Below are 26,282 nucleotides of genomic sequence, written 5' to 3' on the forward strand. Positions count from 1 at the left end.
TGAGAATCAGGCATTGGGCCCCAGAGACTGAATCAACTGTGTGAGAACCAAGGCTGAAGGTCAAGTAGATCAATCATTCTCAAACAGTGTCCCCAGGTTATCCGAATCATTTGGGAACTTGTTAGAAATGTAAATTCTCATGCCTCACCCCACAGCTACTGAATCAGAGACTCTTGGGTGGGTCCCAGCAACCTGTGTTTTATAAGCCTTCCAGGTGCTTGTGCAGGTTGTCACTGATATGGACTCCTGGGATAAGATTACCATTCTGGAAGTAGCCCTGATCAATCACCTGAGTGTGATAAGTAGGCAGAAAAAGCTGGTCTTCAGAGAAGCAGGAGACTGAAGGGGCCTGGGAGAGAGAGGGAGACAGAAAGAGAGAATAGAAGAGAAGAGAGAGACAGGCACAGACGTATACAAAGAGACAAGGAGAGAAGAAACAAGCTACCTGATAACTTTTCAGTCCTATGAGGTCCAATTGTTCTTCCTATGATCAGAATTTGTGAAATTTCCCTGTATCATTACATAAATCTCTTTTATTTGAATGAGGTTTTCTTTTCTTTTCCTTTTTTTTTTTTACAATAAAAGTGTAGTTGATTATTCCTCCAAATAGTTGACTATTTCTCCAAAAATCTATTATGCATTTATTGCATGGCTACTGTCAAGGGTATCAAGATCAAGAAGACCTGGTTCTTGCCCTTGAGAACCCCAGTTTAATGGAGGAGGAATTTAGACAATGTCAGGAGGGTAGGGAATGTGGTTACTGAGCTTTGAGGTTACTTGCTAAGCACTAAATAAATATTAGCTGTATCTCAGTGGTACCTGGTAAGGCCAGAAAAGACCTCAAGGAAGACTTAATAGTTGATATATACCTTGAATGACAAGTTTTTTAAGAAGAGGAGGAAGATGGAAGGTGTTTCAAGTGGAGAGTAAATTAGCACAGAGGTATGGGAGATTATGGTATGTACCTGGGAAACGTAAGTGGTGTAAGGGCAAATACAAATTAAAAATAAGAGGCTTAATTTTCCTTGTCAGAAATAAGGGAGGAGATTCCTCCCACCTCTCTCCCTTTTCTTACAAAATTTCTTCCTCTGTCCTTGGGTATGTAAATCTTAAGTAATAGCTAAACAAGTCTGCTAGCTTCACAATTCCCCCACCTCTCCACAGGGACCAGGGAGCCACCTCTTTTCTTTTTTCTTTTTAAGATTTTATTTATTTATATCATGAGAGACATACAGAGAGAGGCAGAAACATAGGCAGAGGGAGAAGCAAGCTCCCTGCAGGGAGTATGATGCAGGACTTGAACTCAGGACCCTGGGATCAGGACCTGAGCCAAAGGCAGACAGATGCTCAACCACTAAGCCACCCAGGTGCCCAGAAGCCACCTCTTTGAAATGCAAACATCAAGGTTCTGGAGCCCCCATCTCAGTTCCTGTAGGAGGGTCACAGCCTAGCTTACCCAGAGAACCTTGCTCCAATTTGCAAAACTGTCTCTTGGAGGTAAAGATATGAAAAGTTTGTTTCTCCTATGGATAAAGTCAACACAGGTCATCTCCCCAGTTATAGGATAAAGTTAAGATGAACTATGAAAAAAAAAAGATGAACCACAAACGACAAAAGGTGCCGTCAAGTCCTCTTACTTAAGGACCAGCTGTTGTTTATCTTGTAAACATGTATGTAATGGGTTCTATCCGCTGGCTAGACATGGGGATGATTCCTCTCTGCCTTCACAATTTCTTAGTGGATTGCCAATGGTGTGCATCCCATTTTGGTTTGATGTTCATTCAATAAAAACAGTGTTTGCTTCCACTGCTACCTCTGTGGGGAGGGTTTATTGGGCTAGAAGGTCTTGGTCTTAATTATATTTCCCCAACGGTGCTTTGGTTGGGCTGGAGTTGGGCAGGTTACAGAAGGCAGGGGAGAGGAGAAGCTTGAGGGCAAGACTAAAGCCTGACTGAGTGCAGGAGTTTGGTGTGTTTGAATGTAGGCTTTATCCCATAAGACAGAGAAAAGAGCTGGGATATTTTTATTTTATTTATTTATTTTTAAATATTTTATTTATTTATTCATGAGAGACACACAGAGAGAGGCAGAGACACAGGCAGAGGGAGAAGCAGGCTTCCCATGGGGAGCTTGATGCAGTGCTCAATCCCAGGACCCTGGGATCACACCCTGAGCCAAAGGCAGATGCTCAATTGCTCAGGTTTTCCGAGATCTGGAAGATTTTTAGCCAGGGAAGAGAAATCATGAATTTTCCAGCTTAGAAAAATGACACTAGTAGTAATGTGGAGGGTGGATGGTGGGGGGTGGGGAGGGAAGGGCCAAGTGGCATGGCACTAACTGTGGGCAAGGTAATAATCTTAGAATACAATTTAAGGGTTTTCTTAATCTGTTATCACTCAGAGGTTATTCTTGGATTGACCTTTCCCTAAGCCCCGAAACAATATCTGGACCTGTGTATTTTTATTTTTACCACAGGGTCATCTCCCCAGGATGCAGAGAATAGAGGACAAAAGTAGCAGTTGTAGCAGTTGTGCCTGCATGTCTGCCACTTCTGGGCCACTTTTCCTGAATGGTCTGAGTGCCCCTCAGGCCCCACAGTCTCATCCCAATGACTCCTGAGGTCCCCTACCTTCTTTAGGATCTACAATATCTCTGACGGTGTTCAGCAGAAGGAAAATTGCTTATCACAGTGGTCTCTACCGTTGGCTGGTGCTCGGTTTATGGTGAACACTCGCTGGAGATTCAGTGAGGTCTGAATGCCTCATTGATTACAGTGCCTACCTGTTACCCCAGATTGTGACCTTCAAACGTCGGGATTCACGTGAGTTCAGCTCTTCCTATGCTAACAACCCACGAATGGATTTAACATAGGACTTTGTAAATAGAAATTGAGAAGAACCAAAACACTTTGAATGAAGTATGCATATGTTTATTAAATAGTTGACAAAGGGACATCAACAACCACTTATTACATATATATATGTGTGTATATATATATATATATATATATATATATAATTAACACAGATATGTTTCTCTCTTAACTGCCAATTTCCCCAAGAAAGAATTGTTCAACTGTTCAGTTCATGAAGGCTAAAGGCAAAGTCTCAGTCCCAATCCTATTCTTCCCCCACCCTCTTCTTATGACCTACATTGATTCTCAATGAGTTGACCATCACCTTCTGTAGTCATAGCATCCCCAGAAGCATGCTGACAGCAGAGACTCCTCAGATTCCTTCTGTGTTCTCTTAAGCCCTGCTGGTAATGAGCAGGCTGTCCACTTTAACCAGTGTTGTTGCCACTGCTTGTTGCTGTCCAACCACTGTCAGCCTGTGATTTTTCACCAATCTCTTTGTTCCTATACATACATACAAAGCACTGAATCATTTATGGGGAGAAACCTCCCTCATTGTCATTGGGAAAACATGATTTCTCTTGCATCTGTTCTGTTTTTGTCCCAGGCGCGCCCTGCCCTGCCTCTGCACTGCACTCCATTTTCCATTTACAACACAAAAATGCTGGGCTACGCTGACCAGAACTTCCTTCTTAGACTGATTTCTTCTTATTCTGATTTCCATTTTGGAATGCTCTGCTTTTGTTTCAGGCATCTGTTTGTAAGGACAGGAATTGGACCTTCTGTTCCTCTCATAAACCTCACCTTTCCACCCAGGTGGCTTCCTTTCTGTTATTGGAGCTCTTGGCTATTATTCCCCACATACCCACTGTCTTCCTGCCTAAGGGAAAGGTGTAAGTCCAGGCACTGAGAGGAAGATCTGGGCGGGCTCAGTTAAATTAAAATTTCTAGTGCAAGAAAGAGTAAAGAAAAAAAAATCTGTGTGTACCCAACTGTTGAATATTAGCAAGTGCAGGCATTATTAGATTGCTCCAGGAACATGATCGTGCATCAGGCCTATCCTGTGTCATGCTCTTTACCACAGACATTGACCATGTGGGTGGATTCTAACATGTGGAGTTTCAGAATGTTTACTATCTACTCAATATTTTAGGTTCATTATTATATCATAACTTTCCTGACAATAACAAAAATACAGGAGCTTTCCTTTTTGGCCTTCTTGAGGTGGTGAATGAATATACCACTCATCCGTAGGAATCTGATTGTTACCTAAATGCTGTTTGTTCCAGTAAAACATATATCCCTCATCTAGACACATGACCACTGGAGAGTCATGCCTTTTAATTTTTTATCAATTTATTTTTTAAGTAAGAGCTACACCCAACATGGAACTCGAACTCATGACCCCGGATCAAGAGTTGCATAGCTCTATGACCAAGTCAGCTAGGCACCATGAGTTAGGCCTTTTTAAATACAAACACTCCCAGGGGGCAGCACATAAACACTGCCAGTCTCACACCATAGTGTGATCCTTCTCTTAGTTCTCAGCTCTGAGATGCTCTCCATAGCTTGAGGTGCCCCAACAGGGAAGTTATGAAGGAGAAAAGTTCAGATATGTCTGGGGGAAGCAGGCCTGCTAAGTTGCTACCATGGAGCTTGTAGAGAGCCAGAGGTCACCATGGGGGATGAGGAAAGGAGGCTCTTAGAAGGATAGTGAATAAAGAGGTTGAAAAATGCCAAAGTAAACAGTTTACATCCAGTTTTGCCTGTGGGTCAACTTCCCTCTGGCCAACAGAGACTCCATTTTGATGGTCGTTGGGAATGCCTGCCCTGAATTCTTGCTTATCATTCAGCAGTTTCAAAGAGGAAGACATAAACTCAATATTGAAGAGGCCCAAAGACCTTTTGCAAATGTCTATATACTGAACTGGTATTCGTGCTGGGATTACCAGACTCACAGAATCATATACAACACACCCAAAGGCTCTTAGTTGGCTCATTGAGAAATGCCAGGGTGGGAACCACACTCAAAGGGACAAAAGAGCTCTTAGCTCTGTATGATTCAGCTGACGCTGGACCTCCTCCTTGGTCCTTGGCACAGTTATGGACATGTGAAGGATACTCGAATCTGCCCTAGCCTCTTATCCAAAGCCTCTTCACCTCCATTTTCTATCAGCCTGGCTACCAAACAGTGGCCAATGTGGAGACGTTCACAACTAGTGTTTTTTAAGTATTTAGAAATCTGACAGAATAAAATATCACCTGGTTACATTTTGCTTTCTTAAGGAACAAAAATGATCTTTTCATTCCAGTGCCATTTGTTGGCGAAAAGCAATTTTAAGCGAGAGAAAACATTGTGATAGAAAAATTCATGCATCTCATTGTTATGAAACCATTGATGCTCATCTTGAAAAAAACAAAACACACAACACTGGTTTCATGTGTTCCACTGAAGATGCAAGATAGAAATGAATAACTGAAAAACACAAACTTCTAATAATGTATCTTAGGAAATACCTCAGAATTGCTGAAGCACAATAGAAGCCAATAAGCATTATCTCAAAATGTTGAGTTCCCTTTTACTAAAATACAAATGTGCCTTTCTTGTGTTAGTAACTTCAATATCAGAGGAATAATACATCTAATACAATGAATGTATTATCTATATAATTCATAATACTGCAGGTATAATTGGAAATGCATTTCTTCTATGTATGAAGTAGAACTTGGGACCAAATCACAAATTTAAATTTTATATTAGAATTACTAAATTTGAGGATTAATATACTAGAACAGGAATAGCTTTTAAGTAAACTCTTAATGTGTGAATATGGATTCATAAAAAAAGACAGAATCATGAAATTTACACATTTTATTAAAAGAACCAAAAACAAACACACAGAAGTAGCATACTAAAATGAGTTGCATAATGCACATTTCTAAACACAAACAAGCAGTACAGCACTATAACTTGGGGAGAAAAAAAAATCAAAGCATCTACCCTAATAATAGCAGTTGAGGGAATGAGCCATTGCATCTTGCAGGCAAAATATGATGGGAAGAGTTTTTACATCTGTGAAACATCGTGGTCATTATTAAATTTATAATTGTTGCACATGGCAAATAATTTTCTCATCCACAGGTAGTTTTAAACTGACATTCTTCTGTCCCAAATACATGCTTCATTTTCTACATTGTACTGGATTGTTATATAAACACACAAAGTTAGCCCTTAAAAAGGGAGTACATTTAGGAACATCTTTTCTTAAAATTTGAATGACTGTAATTTAGGGGTATGATAACAAACTGGTTCATTTGCTAATAATTAAAGAAGCAACAACAATAATACAAGGAAATTTATTTTGAAAAGGGCAACCCCAGAACCCAACGATATGATGGTCATATCATTCTCTCAACCGCTAGACACAAAAGAGCAACAGAATAATTTGGTTTCCATTATGAACAGATAGCATCTGTATACAGAAATAAAGCTTTGCATCCATGCAGTTCTATGTTAGATAAATCTTTCGGTTGTGTGTTTTGGGAAAAAAGAGCATGGCCTAAAGTTGGGTTACTTTTCAGTCTTGTTATACAGGTACTTTTTTAAAGATTAAAGTAATATGATGTAGAAGGTGACTAGTAAGAATTTCTACAATACCTTCAAATAGTTATGATGTAGTTCACAGTGATACATTTCTTTCCTTTTCAGGATGCTATAATTGAGGATAGGTCCTGTCTAAAGATAAAATTTCTCTGGCATCATCCTGCTTTGGAGTATGAATGGGTGATTATTTTCTAGGCAAGATCAAGTAGAGGAGCTGGAAAGTGTATGAATTAGTCAAACCAAGCCCTTTCTTGGGTTTAAAGAGGTCCCTTTTTGGCCTCAAGTCATTCATGTTTTGTTATGCTTCATTCTCTAATTTGACTCACTGAAACACTGAGGGTGGCTCAGTGGCTGTCAGCATGTACAACATGCCATCAGCTAATTGGTTATCTTCTGTGATGCTCCTAAGTTCATTCTTACTATTTTATAGGTGATTCTTCTTCACTTAAAATTTTATACTTCTCTTGTCCTTATGAAAATATATTCTTGTGGCTCATAGATTCACAGGGAAATACCAACACAAGGACATGGGGTAAGCTGGGCAAATACATTGGTGATGAGGTTGAAATCGGAGTCCCTAACTACAGAATGCATGAATGCTGACATTTTGTACTGGTGGAAATGCTGGTCAGATGGTCAGGCTGTTAGTTGTGTAGCTGACTCTGATCAAGGGCTGAAGGCGGGGCAGGCAGGGAAGAGAAATTTCCAATCAACTGGCCCTGAGCTATTGGACAACTGTAAGGCTTGGATTACTTTCTGGCTCTGGCTTATTTTTCCGTCTCTGTGAGACCATCAAAATGGATAGTGATACTAATACCAACTCCCCTGATCCCAAGATGGGTTCCTTCTCCAAGGCAAGGGCGACACGCCCCCAGGATGTGAAGGACTCAATTTACCAGTGGTGATCTATCCTTACACCTTTCTAACCTCATTGCCCAGAGGCAACAAAAAGTTAAATGGTGAATGGTAGATGATCAGGGAGCTAGAATCCACAGAGATGGTCTGATTGAAACATTCTTTTCCAGCTCCTACATATGTGAGATTTGGGCTGGTTCTCTCCTGTTGAGTTAAAACAGTGGGAGGCTGTAGTGGCAGAGTAAAGCACTTTCTAATCTGGTAGGGGCAAGTCAAAAACAGTTTCCATTCAATAGGTATAAGGTAAATAAAGCCATTTATAAAGTGCCAGAAGCACTTTTTTTCTTTTGTTGGAGGCAACAAAATGCCTCATGCTGGCCATACTTCACTGTAAAATTCAGTCTCTCAATGGTTGCCAATGGGTTTTGGTATCTGAATTTTAAAGGGGAAGTAGTGGTGAATGTTAATTCTTTGATTGTCACTTAAGTGGATATTAATTGATGTAACTGATACATCTCAATTGGTCATTTTCTGTCAACTTACAGGGGATCTCACTGCTTGCAACCATTGAAAAAAACAAAACCTTTGCCAGAAACCTGCCTGGTGTGTGCATGTGTGTGTGTGTGTGTGTGTGTGTGTGTGTGTGTGTGTTTACAATGGAGATGAATCTAAAAGGCAACCTTTGCTACTGGTCTTGCTAAAAGATGAAGGACCTTTGCTCTTGGTGAGCTGAAGGTGACCTGTTACCTGTTACCAGTCTTCTCTTTTGGTGAACTGTAGCAAACCAGAAAGCCTCCCCAACAGCAAAGCGACACCATGCTTTAGTTAATTAAGTCTTCTAGCAAAACTCCCCTCCTTCTCAAGGCTTTAGGAATAACTCTATCTTCCTAACATTTCCGCTATTATCACAGATCTCTTATATTAAAAAAAAAAAGCTCCAAGCATAGCATTCATGGACTATGTACATAAGTGCAAAAAAGGTGTGTCTCACACTGTCGCACCCTAACTGAGACCATCAATGAACTGCAGCATATGTCTCTCAAACACTGTCAAGGGGTCATTCCACAGTATCTTTCTGCATGGTTTTACAAATGGAAATTAATCTTAAAATACACTTCTATCATTCTTTAATCCTCATTTGGATGTATTTGGTGGTATATGATTCCAGAAGAGACAATTTTTTGTAGTGATAGCTATGCCTTGTGCATAGAGTAATTTGGAATAAAAAATGTTATGAAAAAAGGTCAGGTAATAGGTTATAAAGGCAACGATCATGTTTTGAAGTCTAAATACTGTGGAACAACCCTATCCACACAACAAATTCCATTAAGCTATAAAGCCTGACTCTAGAATCCATGTGTTGTAAACTTTTTGATCAAAAAGTCACATAAGGACACAATTCAGCTTTCACCTGGCGATTTGGGCTTAAAGAAAAATTCAGCCATATCTATTCTCTGAGTTTTGAGCTGTACCTTCTATATGGTCATACTGTCAAAAACCATGTATAGTTTACAAGTAAAATTAACAGCAAAAAAAAAAAAGATAAACAAAAACAATGTGTCTAAAGGTAGCCATGTTGTAGTTTTGTTGCTAAAGCAACGACTAAATATAATTAGTTAAAAATTATTATTCATATATAAAGTTAAGTTTGTTCTTAAACTGTGAAGTGTAAAGAATAGTTACACGGACTATAATCTATATCTTGTTATACGCCGGTGTCAGTTTAGAACCTATCTAGGTGGGTTGAGTACATGTAGTAAAATCTTAAAACTTTTCTCTAACTCTCCTGCGAAGTTACTTAGTTATAAACTTTTCTCTAACTCTCCTGCATTAGTTACTTAGAAATATAAAAATGTAGTAAAATAAAAACCTTAAAAACTAAAGAGAAAAACAAAGGACATGGCACCAATTAGTGACTTGGTGCTCCAAACCTATATTCGTAATTATTATCTACAGTTTGATGATGCTATCAACTAAGTTTGCAAAAAAGTTGTGATACTCTTTTAGATACTATTCATTCTGGTGCCTTTGACAGGCACTGGTGAAATTAAAAATGAGGCCACTATCTTCCTACATCTATTCAACAGAACTGGGAAATTGTATTTCTCCTCTTCTATTTCAATGTGTATAGAAATGGAGAAGGCAAAAAGAAAGAAGATTCTAGTTTCTAATCATTCTGTGCATTACACCCTACCCTACAGACTAAAATAAGTCGGAACTTTAGTGAACACAGCCTAACGGTGTAGGACAACACTTAACGGCAAGATCAAAGTGCTTTCGTATGTTCAAAAACGGATGGTGAAGGTTGATGGAGAAGGGAGAAGATGGCTTTTCACATGACAATGAACTACAAATTAGACTCTGGTCTAGACAAGTGAGATGAAATGCAGTAACTGGTTACAGAATCATGCTCCGATTGCAAAAGTAAATACTGTATTCAAATAGCAATTTTATGAATCCATTTGGTTTTAATTTCATCTTAATCCCTCTTTTAAAATATACTTCTGTTCACATAGTACCTTTTTAACAAAAAAAATTTTTGATACTACTAAAACCCTCTTAACAGATACTTTTAGATTATTTTCTCTGTATACCTGACCTGTTTTATCCAAGTTTCAGGACTCTTGCCTATTTTTGCAAAAGACTGATAGAAATGGACAAAAACAATAATTTTGGATAAATAAGAATAGAAGTCCTTGTAAAATACAAAGCTTATAAAATGTTAACTAAGAATCACAAGTGGTTAGAATTTTATATATACAATTCATCCAGTAAATTGTTGTTTAGAGTCACTGATTAGTTTGTGACTTGGCTTTTTAACTGGAAATTTATAGTCTAATGACTCTCCTTTCTTCTTTTCTTCTTGAATAAAGAGAATTTGAGTAAGTCATTCATTGCACAACTCGTTTAAAGAGTGCTATCTTAAAATTGCATTTTTGTTGACGTTCTTTTGCATCCGATTGAAACGTTAGTGCTTTGAATTTTCTTTCTTTAAATTCACTTAACAAAGTAACTGTTAAAATGCCGGCAATATCAAATATTGTGGCACTGAAACTACAACTACCCTGAATATCCTTCACTAAACCTCTTACTAAAAAATAAGTCATTACTGCTGTCTTCCAGTGCTCAGAGCATCACAAAAACCACCGTACTACTCTGGGCTTATTGTCTATGTAACATCTTCATTAGAAGGTTAAAAGGTTAAACAAGACAGTACGTTGTATGAAAACATCTAGCTATGCAAAAGAGTTCATTTTGCACTGAAGACATCTCTATCACCTTAAAGGAAGACACCAAACTAGCTCAGGTGCATCCTTCCTGGATTTGTGTGATTAGCTCTGCCCTTCTGGAGAGGCATTGGCACAGGTTAGACAAAACTCAGTTCTATACACAAGTCATTTCACAAAGGCATATTCTACTTTCTTCTCTAACAACATTAAGATTTTGGGAAACAGAAATTAAGTGGTTCAAGGAATCAACAGGTAAAAGTCAGGACACTTCTTGTTCTCTCAATCCAGGCAATACTGTTAACAGATGACAATGTCTTGATGCAAGCCAAGACCATTTAGAAATTACTGATGATCATGATATAGGATTGATCATTAAGAACAACAGGATACCAACTACCAAACAGCTAATTTTTTGCTAAGCGAAGTGGATCTGCTTTGGAATGGAGTCTCAAATGTTCTGAAACACAGACAATGCGAAACAGACGAAGTAATGAAAGTTGGGAGATTTTACTGGGTCTGACTGCCACCGATTACAGAATGGATTAGGTAGCTGTGGGCAGGTCACATGTCCCGGGCCTCAGTTTCATCAATTGTCAAAAGGTTGTGCCAACTCCACTGTTCTGTGATTAAACACTGCTAGCCAGCTTAAGGTATCCTAAATCTGATTTTCTCTTTGCTTGTTATTTTCGTGAAGGGAAACAAACCTGCTATACATATTAAATTTGATGATTGTATGCTTTCTAGCAGGAGAATATATATTTAGTAGAAAATATTAAATCTAAGTTGATGTGAAATATATGGTTCAGCACTAACAATAGTAACTTTAATGAAAACCTCTCTATTATCATTTTCAAATACATATAAAACAAATCTAAATGAAGAAACAAAAAATGGTTTGGTTATGATATGACTCTGTTGTTAATAAAGTCTGGGAAGGGCAACACTTGACACAGGTGCTCGCTCCTTCACGAAGTGTTCAACGGAACTGGAAATTTGATTGAACTGAAGCTAAAGACAACTGTGGACAGCCTTCCTAGAAGTTTTAAGTAAATCAAAGAATACTTTTACATGCCTTCCTACCCCGTCTCCCCACTCCCACCATTTCTCCAAACCTATATACTTCTGCTCCAACTGTGATCAGTGGAGAAGACTGTCCATTTGGGGAGGAAAGGCCTCACTTGGAACCAATTCTCTTTCACCCTGACTTTTGCAAGATTGCGTCTTATTATTCAAAGAGTAGTCTAAAGAGCACTAGCCATTTTCATTCACAGAATGGCACTTGTGAAAAAAGTTGCATTGCAATGGTTTTCACACATTTTCCTCCAAAACATGAAAACTACCTTCATGCCTCCACCTCCCTGTTTAATTTAGAACCTACAATTAGCATACCTTTAAGCCTCCAAGTACCAATTTTCAGCTAAAGTTGACAAGTGGCTCAGCTTTAGACACTCAACCTAGGAGATAGGATCCTTGAACCACAGAAAAATGTAATGGGCGTTTTACATAAATGCTGAGAAATTCATTTAAGGGTAAATTGCAATTTTGCAAGCTTTTTAAGGAGTGAGACTAGAGGTTCATATTTTAAGAAGTTCTCTGGGGTTTTTTTTTTTTTGGTGGATAATTATTTCTCTCTCCCCCAAAAAACCTAGGCACGTGATTGTATTATGCAAGGTCAGATCTGCAGGTATTAGATACATATTTATGAACAGGTTTTGTGCACACTCAAAAGTGAGGTCTTTTGAATGTCTGCCATAAGAAACCTACAGAAATTTTCTAAAGAGAGAGAAAGCATATTAACATTAATCTGTCATGTTTTTCAAACACAGATATTTCTGTTTCCCATTAATAATATTTTACTTGAAATCTAACACCACACATCTAGAGGAAAACACTATAGTATGTAAAAATCTAACACACCACACCACACCACACCACACCACAATAGATACAATAGTGGGGAAAATGGTACTGGATACATTTGTTACATTCTAAATCAACCCAACAGACTATTGTGTAAACAAAACAGTAAGGTAACACTTCAAAACAGACAAACATTTACCCACCAAGAATGCACAGTAAGCCAACAGTGCACTGTGGAGATTCACTCAGCATAACGGTTATTGGAAAATCACAAAGAATAATGCAACAAACTACAAAACTTTATGGTCGTGTTCTACCTACTAATTCAAATAAGATAAGTGGTAGTTATTAATTTTCTATTCATGTTTTAACACCTCTGTTGACTGGTTAACGCTTCATTGTTTTTCTTTGAATGTGTTGATATGTGCACTTTGTTTAATATATTGACCGCACCATACTTATTGTTGTGTTGGTAGAAGAGGACCTATGAGAATATATATAGAAAGGCCATATGGAGGTTCTCACAGAGAGATCTTGATACTCCGTAACTCTGTTGTTCAGAATTTCAACTGAAATGGAAAAAAAAAAAAGAGAGAAAGAATGAGAAATATTAAGGGGTCATGGAAGTAGGAGTTGGGATATTGGCTTCTTGTGCCACTTTTGTATGCGAACTGCCAATATTCTCCCCACTCTGAGTTTCATATTCTACATTTGTGAAAATGGGGCTGTTGGAAAGGGTCACAAAGAGTTATATAGCATGACAGTTTATGGTTCTCACTGCTAGTGCACAGAATCGCCCTAAGTTAACGAAGACATGCTCAGTAGCTTAAGGCATCATCCACACAATGCCTCAATGTATTGATAAGCCTCCACCCATCTACCCACTTCCTTCAACTTCCTTCAAACATATGTTGAGAACACACATTTGATACCAACCATTGTGAAATATGCAAATGTTAAACACACTTTAAACTTTTTAATCTGGACATTTCGGACCAGGTAGGAATAGCCAAGGTGTGAAATCTAGGTATACAGTATTTTACAAAATTATGTTGCTGAACTTTGGAGAAATTTTCAACATCTGTTACATGTGGAAGTGATTATGGTGTGCCAAATATGTCTAAATTTTCTAGTGGAATATAGGAAAAAGGAATCCCCTCAAATATGTTCTGTTGGAAAGTTTATCATTGTACAGGAATTTTGTTTACCTTAATGTAAAGTAGCCCATGAGAATCAGGCAAGTATTTGCAAAACCCATATTCTCATGTTTGATGCTATCCAAGTTGCTGCTATCCCAAATGATACTCCTGGATACAATTACAATTTATAGCTACTTCAGTTATTCTGTGTACTCAAAGGGGTCTCTTTAAAACATTCCTTATGATTGAAAAGGCTTGTTTGTCTAATACACAGTCAGCTATAGGCTCTGTCCAGGACAGAGTTTGCATGCTGGGCGAGGTTCTGGGGAACCAGTCTGTCAAGTGAACAGAACCATCACCTCCATCAATTAAATGAAACGCTCCAGTTGTGAGAACTTCAAACTTTCATTGATGAATAGATGCAATTCAGAATTCATACACTTGTTTAATAAGTCCCTATTGGTAATTAATTAAGATACCTAGGAGTCTGAAGTGGCTTGAAAAGTCACATTTTCCAAATGAAGTACTGCTCAAATTAAGTGTGTGCTCTGTCTGGCTCTGGACTAGGCAAACAGGAGATTAAAGGTTCAAAGGGGAATCCAACAACAGTTGTTGGGTTTTTTTTTTAAGCCACGATTTGAAGGAAAATGATTACATTACTAAATTACGTCACTCAAAAATTCAAAACAGCTGGAGCATTTCTGATAGACTTGCATGGTAAACAACACAAAATGGCAGAGTGTAAAAAGCACGATCTTTTACAACATCATGGGTGTAGCATATTCCTGAGTGACTTTAAGATATTCATCATAGTCAGACCAACAAAATTACTTTGCTTTACTTCAACAAGGACAAAAAAAAAAAAAACGAAGCTAGAAAAGTGTTAAAGAATTAATATTCAAAAGTGATCTGTGTCGTGGGCTGACAAATCAACCTCCTTTAATAACAGGAAAACATTTCAGAATTTGTAAACTCTTGGGAAAATATAGTACCAGCTGTCATTTTTCATAGAAAAAGTTGCATATTTGCTTCCCACATCTCAATTTGGAAAATTTAAAATGCTTAACTCAAGCTCTAAGTTATAAGCACGCCTATTAATGAAAATATTTACCAAAGCTTTTAGCAAATGTAATTGTGTAAATAAAAGATATAACCTATAAATATTATTCATATGAATACTTAAAGAAACTTACTGTTCTACTGGTAACTTCTACATCTGTGAAACAAACATGCTGCTATTCAGTTCATCTATTGATAATGGGGTTATCTATAGTAGTAAAAAAGATTTTAGATTAAAATAGTTTCTTGAGAGAATCCCATTTATTTTGTTCACTGTTTGGACATGGTAATTAAAAATCATAATCAATTTCACAGAAAAATTTAGACTTATTAACCATATCCACTAATAGTTAATTTTGCAAAGCACAGATTAGAATGTGGCTTATTCCCCCAGTGGATTAATGCTCTACGTGCTGTGTGGTTATCATGGTAATTGAAGCAGCTGTGGAATGTGTAGTTTTGAAGCATGGTTACCACCTTAATAAGGCAAAACAGCTCTCACATTACATGATGATTATTTTATGTATCTCATTACAATTTTGAGACTCTCTCCCAATTTAAAATTTGTCTTTGGACTCTGCCTGTAAATACCTTAAAGCAAATGAAAATCACAATAACACAGGCACATCTAATGTCAGTGTGAGATCTCTGATGTCACCGATGAGTGTCACCGAGTGTCAGAGTGACAGTGTGACATCTTTGATGTCATCACAGGGTAATGATAAAGGTATCTGTGTGCTGGAAAGAAGTGTGTTATCTGGCTTTCTTTCCAGCAGATCTGAAGGTAAAAGGTGATGATTGTACCAAGTGCAAGTTAAAATGGAATAACCAAAAAAAAAAAGGGGTAGTAAAATAAAATAAATTCTTCTCTTGATCAATGAGGAAGCATTTAAGGAGTACTTAGTATATGTGTTTGAGGATTGGTTTGACAGTGACAATTGTGAATATGACATATGAAGAGCGACCTCTGGTAACTGATTAAAAATGAGAAAACTGCCGATTCACCTCAGGATGGGTGGCAGATATACCCCTTAGAGTATAAACAAGACCAGAAATTCTAAATGTAACGACTGCTTAGGAAACAAACAGGAATAGGGATCAATGTCTCTTGCCAATCCCAAAAGCATATACTGTGCCTTACCAACACACGGTAGTTATTTAGGTCTGAACAGGTAAAATAAATGGCCAAACCTGATTGCCTGTAGCTGTTGCAGCGAAGGGAACGCTGGTAGCAGGTGGTGTTGCTGCAGACACAGTGGTAGGAGTTGCGCCGTGCATCATGGGCACTTTCAGTAGGAAACCATGGGAGCAACACATGGGAGGGTGGAGAATTTACACAACCATGACATAAACGATGGGATGGGGCGTGGTAGGTATCACAGCAACAAGCCATGTGACATCATCGTGATGGACACACCAGGGTGCAACATGCAATCACAGTCAGTGCAAAGCAACACAGCGTGGAAGGGGGAAAAATTTAAAAAGAGAAAGGGGAAAGCCAATTATAGTTACCATTAAGGAAAATGGAATCATTCTCAACAGTTAGTTGTTTATCAGAATCCCATTATATAGTTGACTTAAAAGGCCAAATTTTCGGAAGGGGTTATGATGAGCACATATGACAAAATCTGATTTTACCAAGGCTGGCTATAGGAACACCTTGCTGAGCAGACAAGTGACTGGGTTGCACATTTGAAATGTAGGTAGGGAAGTGTGAATTGGTGTTTGGCTTCAGTAACCTAAGAGACTTGAGCATGGTCACTATATTGTCAGGTACCAAGAGACAGCTACAGGTATACTTACCTGATCTACATGCAAAAAAAAAAAAATTGGCAGTTTGATTGGTGGGTATATGATGGGGAAGCAGATATGAAGAATACAGTGGAGTATGTATGGAGGTTTTTAAGTATGTCTCTGGCAAATCTCTTGGAAATCTAGGCTATTCATCAAACACACACATGGCAGCACTTCCTACTAAATATCTGACAAAATTTTGTCTTCATTGCAATTAATAAAGTGATGGCAGTATGACTAGCAGCTATAATGCCTGTTTCAGGATGTTTTCTTTTGCCCTTTCTAGTTTCTACCTCATTTTAAAAGCTTTTTGGATGCTTTTCTCATTTCTAGCTCATTTTGGAAAGCAAATTAAGGAATTAATGTGTGAATGGTACTGTGTGAATGGTGAGCATGCATATGTAATAATTTATGTCTACATCCACTGAATTCAGTTTTTCTGAAAGTCTACAGAGAAAGCAAATGGCATGGAGAGAGAAAAATCAATATACACAATGTCACAGAAATCACAAATGTGCCCCAAATGGTGATTAACAGAAATCCCATAGTGATCTCTTATGTGTCCAGTTACACATTACTTATAGACATCCATTATCGGATCACATGCCGATTCTAAAAACACTCTTGTTTTCCCTCTAGGACCACAGCAACTATGCAGGAAGCAGTGCCACGGAAGCGTGCAGTTTGCATTCCTACACAGAGCTGTTAGGTGAAAAGACAGGGGAGGAGAGTCACAAAATGCGAAGACAGAGATACATTTCACCAACTTGCAGAAGTCTGTTCTAATCATATGCATATGATGCTCCTGTTAGGATCAGGTGGAAATGTTTTTATTTCCTACAGGGGACAGCCAATCCCTCAATAGCAGAGGCCTCGCCTCATAGCCAGGGTTCACCCCCTGCCTCTGTCTTTGACTGCTACTACTATGTGGTTGTTATTCTGACCTTCTGTTTTATCTCAATAAACCTGTTTGGCCCTTTTGGGATCTGCATCTACTCTGGTCAACCAACAGGATGGAGGCCAAGCTGTGGTCAACTTCCAAAAATGATGAAAAGCACTGGACTGATAGGACACGGGTAGGGGTGGGTATGGTGGGGTAACTCTTCCCTCTATCAAACAGAGCTACTTTCCTCTGGTCTGTGCCCATGGACTGTAGGAGCCAAGAACTCCTACAATGAAAACAAGACTCTTTCTTGTCTTCTTCAGTATTAGTAACAGAAAAATGGTCTTGAGATGGCTACCAGATTGTATTGGTGACTAATTGAAGGATCTGTGCGTAAGTGATCATGAATAATCACATACTTTCAAAGAGTCATTTTGAAATCATTCTGTTGTGCCTGGGTTCCACGCACATGACACTGCATCCTAGAATGCCACAGAATTCATCACATTAACACTACAGAATGCCCTAGCTTTGCATAATTCCTCCTTTGTCAACATGTGAGTACTGAATGATTTAGATCTTCTAGATAACTTTGGAGGGGGGAATTCTTGGTGATACTTTAAAATACATAGAGTGCAGAATTCTCTTATTTTCTTCTTATTTGGGACGAAGTACCCTAACCTGCTCACACTTCACAATGCAACTGGTTTTCTATATCATCTGTATGTATAAATTATTCCAATCATGACATATTTGCATTATAATGGTAGGAAGAGGGGAAGGTCTGGTAGCCATAGTGGTGAAACCGGAGGGAAAAAAAAGCTTCTTGAAACTTTTGTCATAAATATGCTCAGCCTTCCATTTGGCAATGGTAGACCCCAATAACATTTTCCAAGCTTCTTTACCTGCTGTTTTCTCTCCTCATCATGCCCCGACTCTTTCCAAATGCCCCCTCCTCCCAAGCTGATGGCCCATGAGCCACATCACCCAGTCACTCTCTTTCACAGTCATAACAGAGAAATACTTTTTTCAGATTAGAAAAAGGTGAGAATGTTCATACAAAACCTACCAACACTTGAAGCGGGTGCCATGCACAGTATTGGCCCTGTACACCATGCAGAAAAGCGTGAAAAGTAAAGGAGAGAGATTTCATTATTAAATCTTTACGGAGAGATATAATTTTTAACTAGAAAGATATTCTTTGCAATATTAATTAACGAGCACATGCAAATCCAGTAAACTCCATGCTTACAATTACAGCTTAGTTTCAAGCTCCCCAACCCAGGTAATCAAAGTAATTCTTGGACTCTTAGGTATAAAAATGACCATAATTTTTTTTAAAGGAATTACCTCACTTAAATTGCAATTTTATTTTGGTCACATTAACACAGCCTCCTCCACATCATGACCATGAACTTTGCTAGGCACAAAGGGCAAATAGGCTTTCCATCAAGAGGGGGTGCTAAGCCTGACAGGTTTTAACTTTGCTATTAATTAAGGGGAAAGGGATGCTTCTGACATTTGGCTTCTAAATCTAGACTTTAAATTAGCCATCTCCAGCAAAAGAAGTCTAAAGATTTAAAAATTGTGTTTTTTAAATAAAGAACTACTGTGGTTAGTTAACTAAAGACTGGCTTTTTATGGCTTTCTAAATTAATTAGCTAATCAATTTATCCATTAACCACTGGGTGTTTTCAAGTATAGGTATACAATACCATGTGTTCGCTATGTTTACGTAATTAATAAGGCTTTCTAAACTAATTTGAAAGCATGTCAGTTTCATTTAATAATGGCTTCCAAACTGGGGCATTTATGATTCTGGTAAAAAAAAAATCTATTGTACGCTCAGTGGTTAGTATTTTCAATTTATTCCTAAGAGACTCTATGCTCATTCTTAAAGTATTGAACCACAGGAAGAAAAGTATTTCCCCTCATATATGATATTTATTTGAGCAGAATTTTCTATTCAATTTGGTACAAAACTGTTATGCTATTACATACATTTGAATGTTGAAGGTAACAAAATATCCTGATAGTATCAGGAAAATATGATAAACTGCTGTATTTTAAATATTAACTGGTATTTAAGAGTTAAAGGCTAAAAGTATGTGATATATATATGTGTGTGTGTGTGATATGTACGTATATATACATACATACATATATATATATCACATAAACTATACTGTCTTATAACCACTATAAGTTCAAGGGTAGTTTTATTATAACTGTCTTTGGCATATTGAAGATATATAAATTACATGTTTTTACAATGCTGAAGCTAGGAAATATTTTTTTTGAGGGGTAACCAGTGTCATTTATTTATTTATTTATTTATTTATTTATTTATTTAAAGATTTTACTTATTTATTCATGAGAGACACAGAGAAAGAGAGAGGCAGAGACACAGGCAGAGGGAGAAGCAGGCTCCATGCAGGGAGCCTGACATGGGACTTGATCTCCGGTCTCCAGGATCATGCCCTGGACCGAAGGCAGCACCAAACTGCTGAGCCACCCGGGCTGCCCTAACCAGTGTCTTTTAAGGGGATACCTAAGAGTCAAGGAATTAGTTTGAGACTGAACCAAGTGAAACATTCATCAGAAGCAAAAGCTGAGAAATGCTTTTAAGAAAAATGTTGACAGATTTTCCTAGTTTGATTTCAAATCATTACTTTTGAGGAATCATAGAAAAATTTGGTTCTATAGATGAGCAGATCAAGTACAACTGCCTTGTTGTATTTCCAACCCAAACACCTGTTGACAGTTCTCCCATAAAAACTCTTGGGCAGCTCGTGTGCCCTATGTATACATGCACAACATGGCTAAACTGACAGTGCCCAGAGCCCTGTTCTCACCTGTAGGGATAAATGCCGGCTGTGGGAGCTGCAGGTTAGCCAGAGCCTGCTGGCAGTGGAAAACATTGGGGTTAAAGACCGGGGTGGCACCATTGGTCTTTTCAAGTGCTGATCTCTTTGGTATCAGTTGAAGCGTACCAGGCTGCAGGGTCTGTGAGGGAGGGATGGATTAATAAATAGTACCAGAGAAAGGAAAAACAGGTACTTAAAGCAAGCAAGCAGCAGTTAGATAACGTGTGGCCCTGGAAACCTCTGCAAGGGTATCCTATCCACTAAGCAATTTGCTAGATGAGTACTCAGTCCAAAACGGGAAATAAACACACAAGGGAAAAAAACCTGATTTTTCAACTACATTCATTTAGGCAAATAAAAAAGTACCTCATCATTTGAGCCAAGATGTGACCTGAAGCTTAACAGCAAATAATCACTTAAAATTCACATCTCAGGGATGTTCACCCATGAATCTATTACAATGAGATGAGCAGAAGCAACAGATACATCAGGAAAGAGATTTTTGCTAGTTAAAATTCCAACATGGATCTAGGAGGTCAATGGTATATAGGTGATAAAACAGATGTCAGGGGGTCAGAGTCTGATACTGTGGCCCCATAAAACAAAATCCAATTTATAGAAGGACTAAGTCCAAATCCTAGAACAATGCTTCTCCCAACTACCATGTAAGGGAAAAGCAAATAAATTATTTTCTTCCCCACTACCTGCCTCACCCAGATAACATAGCAAAATATGTGCAATTCTCATTTGTAGATGCTTGCTATGCATTTCGGGATGTACCACTGGCTTCATTAGGTCCTTGTCAAGTTTAATTCTAAAATGCATTAGAATCTAAAATCCTTCTTTCATGTCTACACTTCTTTCAAAATCCCACTGTGCTTATTATATCCAGTCAAATTTGCTCCTGGGTCAGATTCACTGAAGAAGTTTGACATGACTTGTATTTTTCTGTCAGCAAATTACACGTGATTTAAAAAACATGCCCCAGCGACAAGAATTAGGTACGCTCCAAATTCTTAAGGAGACAGGAACACTTCTGTTGAGTGACTAGCATTCCATATGCCAAAAAGGGGACAAGCCATGACCTCCTTTTGCCTATGGATAACAAAGTCTAAACCTATCTCTATATTCCTTTGGGAACTAAATATTTACCCTTCACCTCTTTTGCTTTTATTTTTTTTTCTCTTTTGCTTTTAAATGCAGAGATGAAGTCAACCTGAGCTAGGCACATGAACATGAAGAAGGCAGAAAAAAAAGAATCTTTTACTAAGCATTTCAACTCTTGAATCTTTAAAAATATACAAAGCTTACATTTCTTCAGGGAGCCTTCTTTATTTGATCTTACCTCAAACCAATTCTGGTAGGCCGATCTTGCCTTCCCCCTAAGATTCTGCTCTAATCAGTTACTCAGAAAGGAATTTTATATGATATTCACAGATACTCAATGAAGGTAATAGTTACTCTATATGGAAATTTGGGGCTGACTTAAATGTAGCCTACCAAACACAGCTGAATCATGAAAACAGACACATACATACGAAGGCCCCATGCCCGAGCATGGAAGAGGTGCACAATGGCATAAGCAAACCATTCCTTATACACCCCATACATATGAGAACCTTTCCTTTTAGAGGGCCTACTGTTTTCCTCTTCTTTATTATAGGCTTACACTGCTTCTAAACAATATGTCACCAACAGCAATAAAATCAAAGAATTGGAGATCTAAAATCTGCACTGAACATTTTGGATACCTTGTTATTTTCATGGCTTAAAATCCCTTCATTCAAAATAATTTAAGACAAAAACCACTTGGTGAAGTCTTTTTAGAACTCATCAACAGGGATGCCTGGGTGTCTCAGTGGTTGAGTGTCTGCCTTCGGTTCGGGTCATGATCCAGGGGTCCTGGGATCGAGTCCTGCATTGGGCTCCCCACGGGGAACCTCCTTCTCCCTCTGCCTATGTCTCTGGCTCTCTCTCTTTGTCTCTCATGAATAAATAAATAAAATCTTAAAAAAAAACCAAAAGCACTCAAAAATAGTTTCCTGTTTATTTATTTTTTTTAAAAAAGATTTTATTTATTTATTTATTTATTTATTTATTTATTTATTTATGAGAGACTCAGAGAGAGACAGAGAGAGAGGCAGAGGGAGAAGCAGGCTCCATGAAGGGAGCCCGATGTGGGACTCAATCCCAGGACTCCAGGTTCATACCCTGGGCCGAAGGCAGACGCTAAACCACTGAGCAACCCAGGAATCCCCTAGTTTCCTGTTTAAATGACATCGTTTACCCTCTCTCTAAAGATGGGGGGAAAAGCACAATTAAAAGCCTTAGTAAAACTTTGAAACAATTATCTTTAGAACATTTTAGAGAATGAAGTAGAATAAATAGGTGCTCTCTTTTCCAGCTTATAACCCTGGCTATTTATCTTAAGATTCATTCATGACTATCTAAGATTATGGTTACAAGTATTAGACAAGTTGAGGAATATACTATTATTTACCCAAATAGTTCACAACTCCAGGCCCCTTCTTACCATTGTGGTGGCAGCTGAGTGGTTCATCTGGTGATGAGCTGCCCTAAGTTTGGCTTGCAAATGGGCAGGAGGATGAAAGTACTTGCATTTCTCCCGGGAGCATCGCCCTTTGATGTAATCCATGCAGATCGTCACAGTATTATCACTTGCCTCAATCATAGAAACATCCGTAGGGTGAGCATAGCGACAATCATTTTCACCACGGGTACAGTTTCCACGCTGGAATTCTCGGCAAACCTTATATTAAAAAAACAAAAACAAAAACAAAACAAAACGCCAAAATACACATCACATTGATGCCTGGAAGGTGATTAGTTTTTACTTATTTTGCCAGTGAACCCAAGAGTAATAGTTTACATGCATGATTTTGTCATCTATTTAGGAAAAATCTATAAAGCTGAGGGATAATATAATGCCATATTCACCGTGAGATGTAAACATAGACATTTCCAGTCCTAGAAAAAAATCCTCCACTGTCTCTGAAGGAAAGTTGTCTGTTGTCCTTATGTTGAAATTAAAGCGCTTAAAAGTATTGTTGCAAACCACTTCATCATCTTCCAGTTAATTCACAGCCTGAAGTGTGATTAGCTAAATTTGCAAGAGGGGATTGTTTTGCTAAAGTCCAAGATGAGTCTCCCATCACACAGCAACGCAGTTTTCCCCCAGCAAAATCGTGGATCATGACTGAGCTACATGTACAATCAGATTCTATTACGACACACTGCCAGGCATTGTAAGTTAGCCAATGGCACTGACTCTATGAAATGGACTAGTTATTTATTTTAACCTATGAAGAATGACAAGGGAAGACTGAAGAACTTCTGTGAGTCAAAGCACTGTGTGAAGTTTCTTTTACATTGCCTTTTTGTAGGCAGTGGGCATATTTATTATTTACTCCATCATTCTTAAGATGGAGAAAAAGGCTTAGACATTATGATAGTCATTTAACATTCTGCATTCATAGAGTTAGATTAGTCTACTTCTCCTCCTCGCAGTCTGATCATTCTAGTAAGTAGAGACTCATTAGCAATACAGTTAATTCCAATCTGTAAAGTGGGAGCCTGGGTGAAAGGAGCCTTCCCACCAGGTTTCCTGCACCATAGCAAAGGGGATGCATAGTGTGTGGCTGCGCACAGTAAGACACTGTCTGACCTATTGTACAACTGAATCAATGCACTTCATAGTAGGGTACAGCTGCAGTAGTAAACCATTTACCATTTTCCTGATATTACACTTCATAGGCTAGAAACCCAGGTGCACTTATTTAAAGCATTCAAAACACTGGGCTCTGAGAAAGTTGCTTTATGCATGAGACTAATATCTACCCTATAGATATTTATATATTTCTACACCAATACCTCCAGTTTATCCGAACGCATCATCTTGGGACCAGGAGCTCCTGGCAATGCAAGAGGTGGGTTTCCAGAAATCAGAACCGGCCCATTTGGTAAAAGTTCAGCAGGAACCAGGCCCATCCCAGGATGAGGTAAGTAGGGATTGAAAGCCATGGCAGGATTAGCTGCAAGTGATGGATTCATAGGAAAAGAAGTCTATATGTTTAAAAGAGAAAAAAAAGTATTAGAGGTAAATAGATTCTACTATTACACAAGGACACAGTCTTTCAAAAAGCCTCAGTCATATTCAAATTTACCACTATTTCTTTTTGAGTCTCAAATTAATTACCATATAAGGAGTTACTTTAAACCAACAAATCTTGTTGAGTAACAAATTCATTGGGAAACTGATAAAACCAGCCACACAATTTTAAGTCATGAATTGGCCAAATGAAGTCTCATTGATGGAATCTCTTTGAAATGTGTTTTCTCTCGCACTTCCATTTTTTAAAAGATTTTATTAATTTATTCATGATAGACATAGAAAGAGAGAGAGAGAGAGAGAGAGAGAGAGAGAGAGGGAGAGAGAGACAGACAGAGGGGAAAGCAGGCTCCATGCCGGGAGCCCGACACGGGACTTGATCCCGGGACTCTAGGATCATGCCCTGGGCCAAAGGCAGGCGCTGAACCACTGAGCCACCCAGGAATCCCCACGCACTTCCATTTTTAACCTAAAAACCATACCACCGATAGAGGCAATGTGCCCTGCAGACCAATTTCAGGTTCTCCTGAAAGCCCTTTCATTCCACCTTCCTTCTTTGGCATCAGCACTGCCAAGCTCTAAGCCTGCCAATCCTACTAAAGTTCCCACTATGGATAACGGACTTCTCTGGGCCCACAATCAATTATGGAAGACAGCAAGGAGTGTGGAAGAAAGGGGTAGATTAAAGAAAAGTGAGAGTTCTAACTTCTTGCTGTCCACCTAAAATGAGATTGGTATGGTCATTTTATTTTTTTATTTTTTTAATTTTTTTTAAAGATTTTATTTATTTATTCATGAGACACACAAAGAGAGAGAGAGAGAGAGGTAGAGACAACACAGGCAGAGGGAGAAACAGGCTCCATGCAGGAAGCCTGATGCGGGACTTGATCCCCGGGTCTCCAGGATCACACCCAGGGCTGGAGGCAGCACTAAACTGCTGAGCCACCCGGGCTGCCCTCATTTTTTCTTTTTAATTAGGGATTCTATTTCACAAATGAATCTGACTGGTCCAGCCTCGTCTTTACGTAGGGGGCCAGAAGATATCCACAGTTCAAAAGGGGGTCCTATAAAAGTGCTCCAAGGATCTCTGTTAGGCAGGAAGAAATAAGATGACAAGACTTTATTTAATGGCTATCAACCAGACAGAGCACAACTTGTAAAGAAAAGCATTAGCATTGCAAATGGCTCCCACGGTTTCTTCTGTCTTGTGAAAAGTCCTAATCTCAAGAAGCTTGATATATGTATTGCCTTCATTGTCTGTAGCCATGTAATTGATCACTTTATGCACTATTTTCCAGGTTGTTCCTAAGTGGGCATCATCTTTTCTTCTCAATGTGATTCTAATTTCTTCAATAGTTCTCATCTCCACTATTGTATCTCATTCTTAGCAAATGACTGATAGAATCCAAAATAAGGTTTAAAAATAAATTAAAGTATTTAATGAGTTAATGACAAACTAGGGTTAAATGCAGTACATTTCTAGCAGGGACTCTAGGAGGTAGTTAGCGCACTGGTGTGCACCTGGTGGGGTGTCACAGTGTGTTATGAATGGCATGCATTCTTGTCTTCTTTTTGTGTGTGTGTGTGAATTTATGTATTTTAATTTTTTAATTTATATTTTTTTGTATTTTTTATTGGAATTCGATTTGACAACATATAGTATAACACCCAGTACTCTTTATTTTTTCACTGAAGAATGAATCTTCTGCACTGTCAAGCTGTGCCCATACCTTCTGCTAAATCACATGAATAGGAACAGCTTAAAATACAGGTAGAATGGGAGGCTGTGGAGTATGAAATGAGGAGCAATATATATTCACCAACCCACCCCTTAGTCTGACTTGAAATCCTCACCTGTACAGCCTCCTCTACAAAGCTCATCCCAGGGCCCTGAGATCATGATCTGAGCTGAAATCAAGCATCGGATGCTTAACCAACTTGGCCACCCAGGCACCCCCAAAACTACTGAATTAAGTGAAAGACTTGTAGGTGAGTGGGTTTTCCGTAT

At 38.5% G+C, this 26,282-nt stretch overlaps 1 protein-coding gene across 8 annotated transcripts in view; it reads right to left on the reverse strand.

Annotated features, from left to right (window-relative positions):
- Positions 1-5,711: 5,711 nt before the first annotated feature.
- MBNL3 (muscleblind like splicing regulator 3) overlaps positions 5,712-26,282 on the reverse strand; it is a 114,142-nt gene continuing 93,571 nt past the window's right edge. For 5 of the 8 annotated variants that reach the window (XM_041740086.1, XM_041740094.1, XM_041740092.1 and 2 more), the window contains 6 exons: positions 24,037-24,228; positions 22,679-22,915; positions 20,134-20,284; positions 15,793-15,887; positions 14,736-14,809; positions 12,834-12,972 (listed from right to left, as the gene is read on the reverse strand). In XM_041740086.1, coding sequence (XP_041596020.1) covers positions 14,753-14,809; positions 15,793-15,887; positions 20,134-20,284; positions 22,679-22,915; positions 24,037-24,228 — 732 coding nt within the window. In that variant the 3' untranslated portion in view covers positions 12,834-12,972; positions 14,736-14,752. The other 3 variants (XM_041740089.1, XM_041740088.1, XM_041740090.1) reach the window with 3 other exon arrangements.

Source organism: Vulpes lagopus, chromosome X, assembly GCF_018345385.1.
Source record: "Vulpes lagopus strain Blue_001 chromosome X, ASM1834538v1, whole genome shotgun sequence".
NCBI lineage: Eukaryota > Metazoa > Chordata > Mammalia > Carnivora > Canidae > Vulpes > Vulpes lagopus.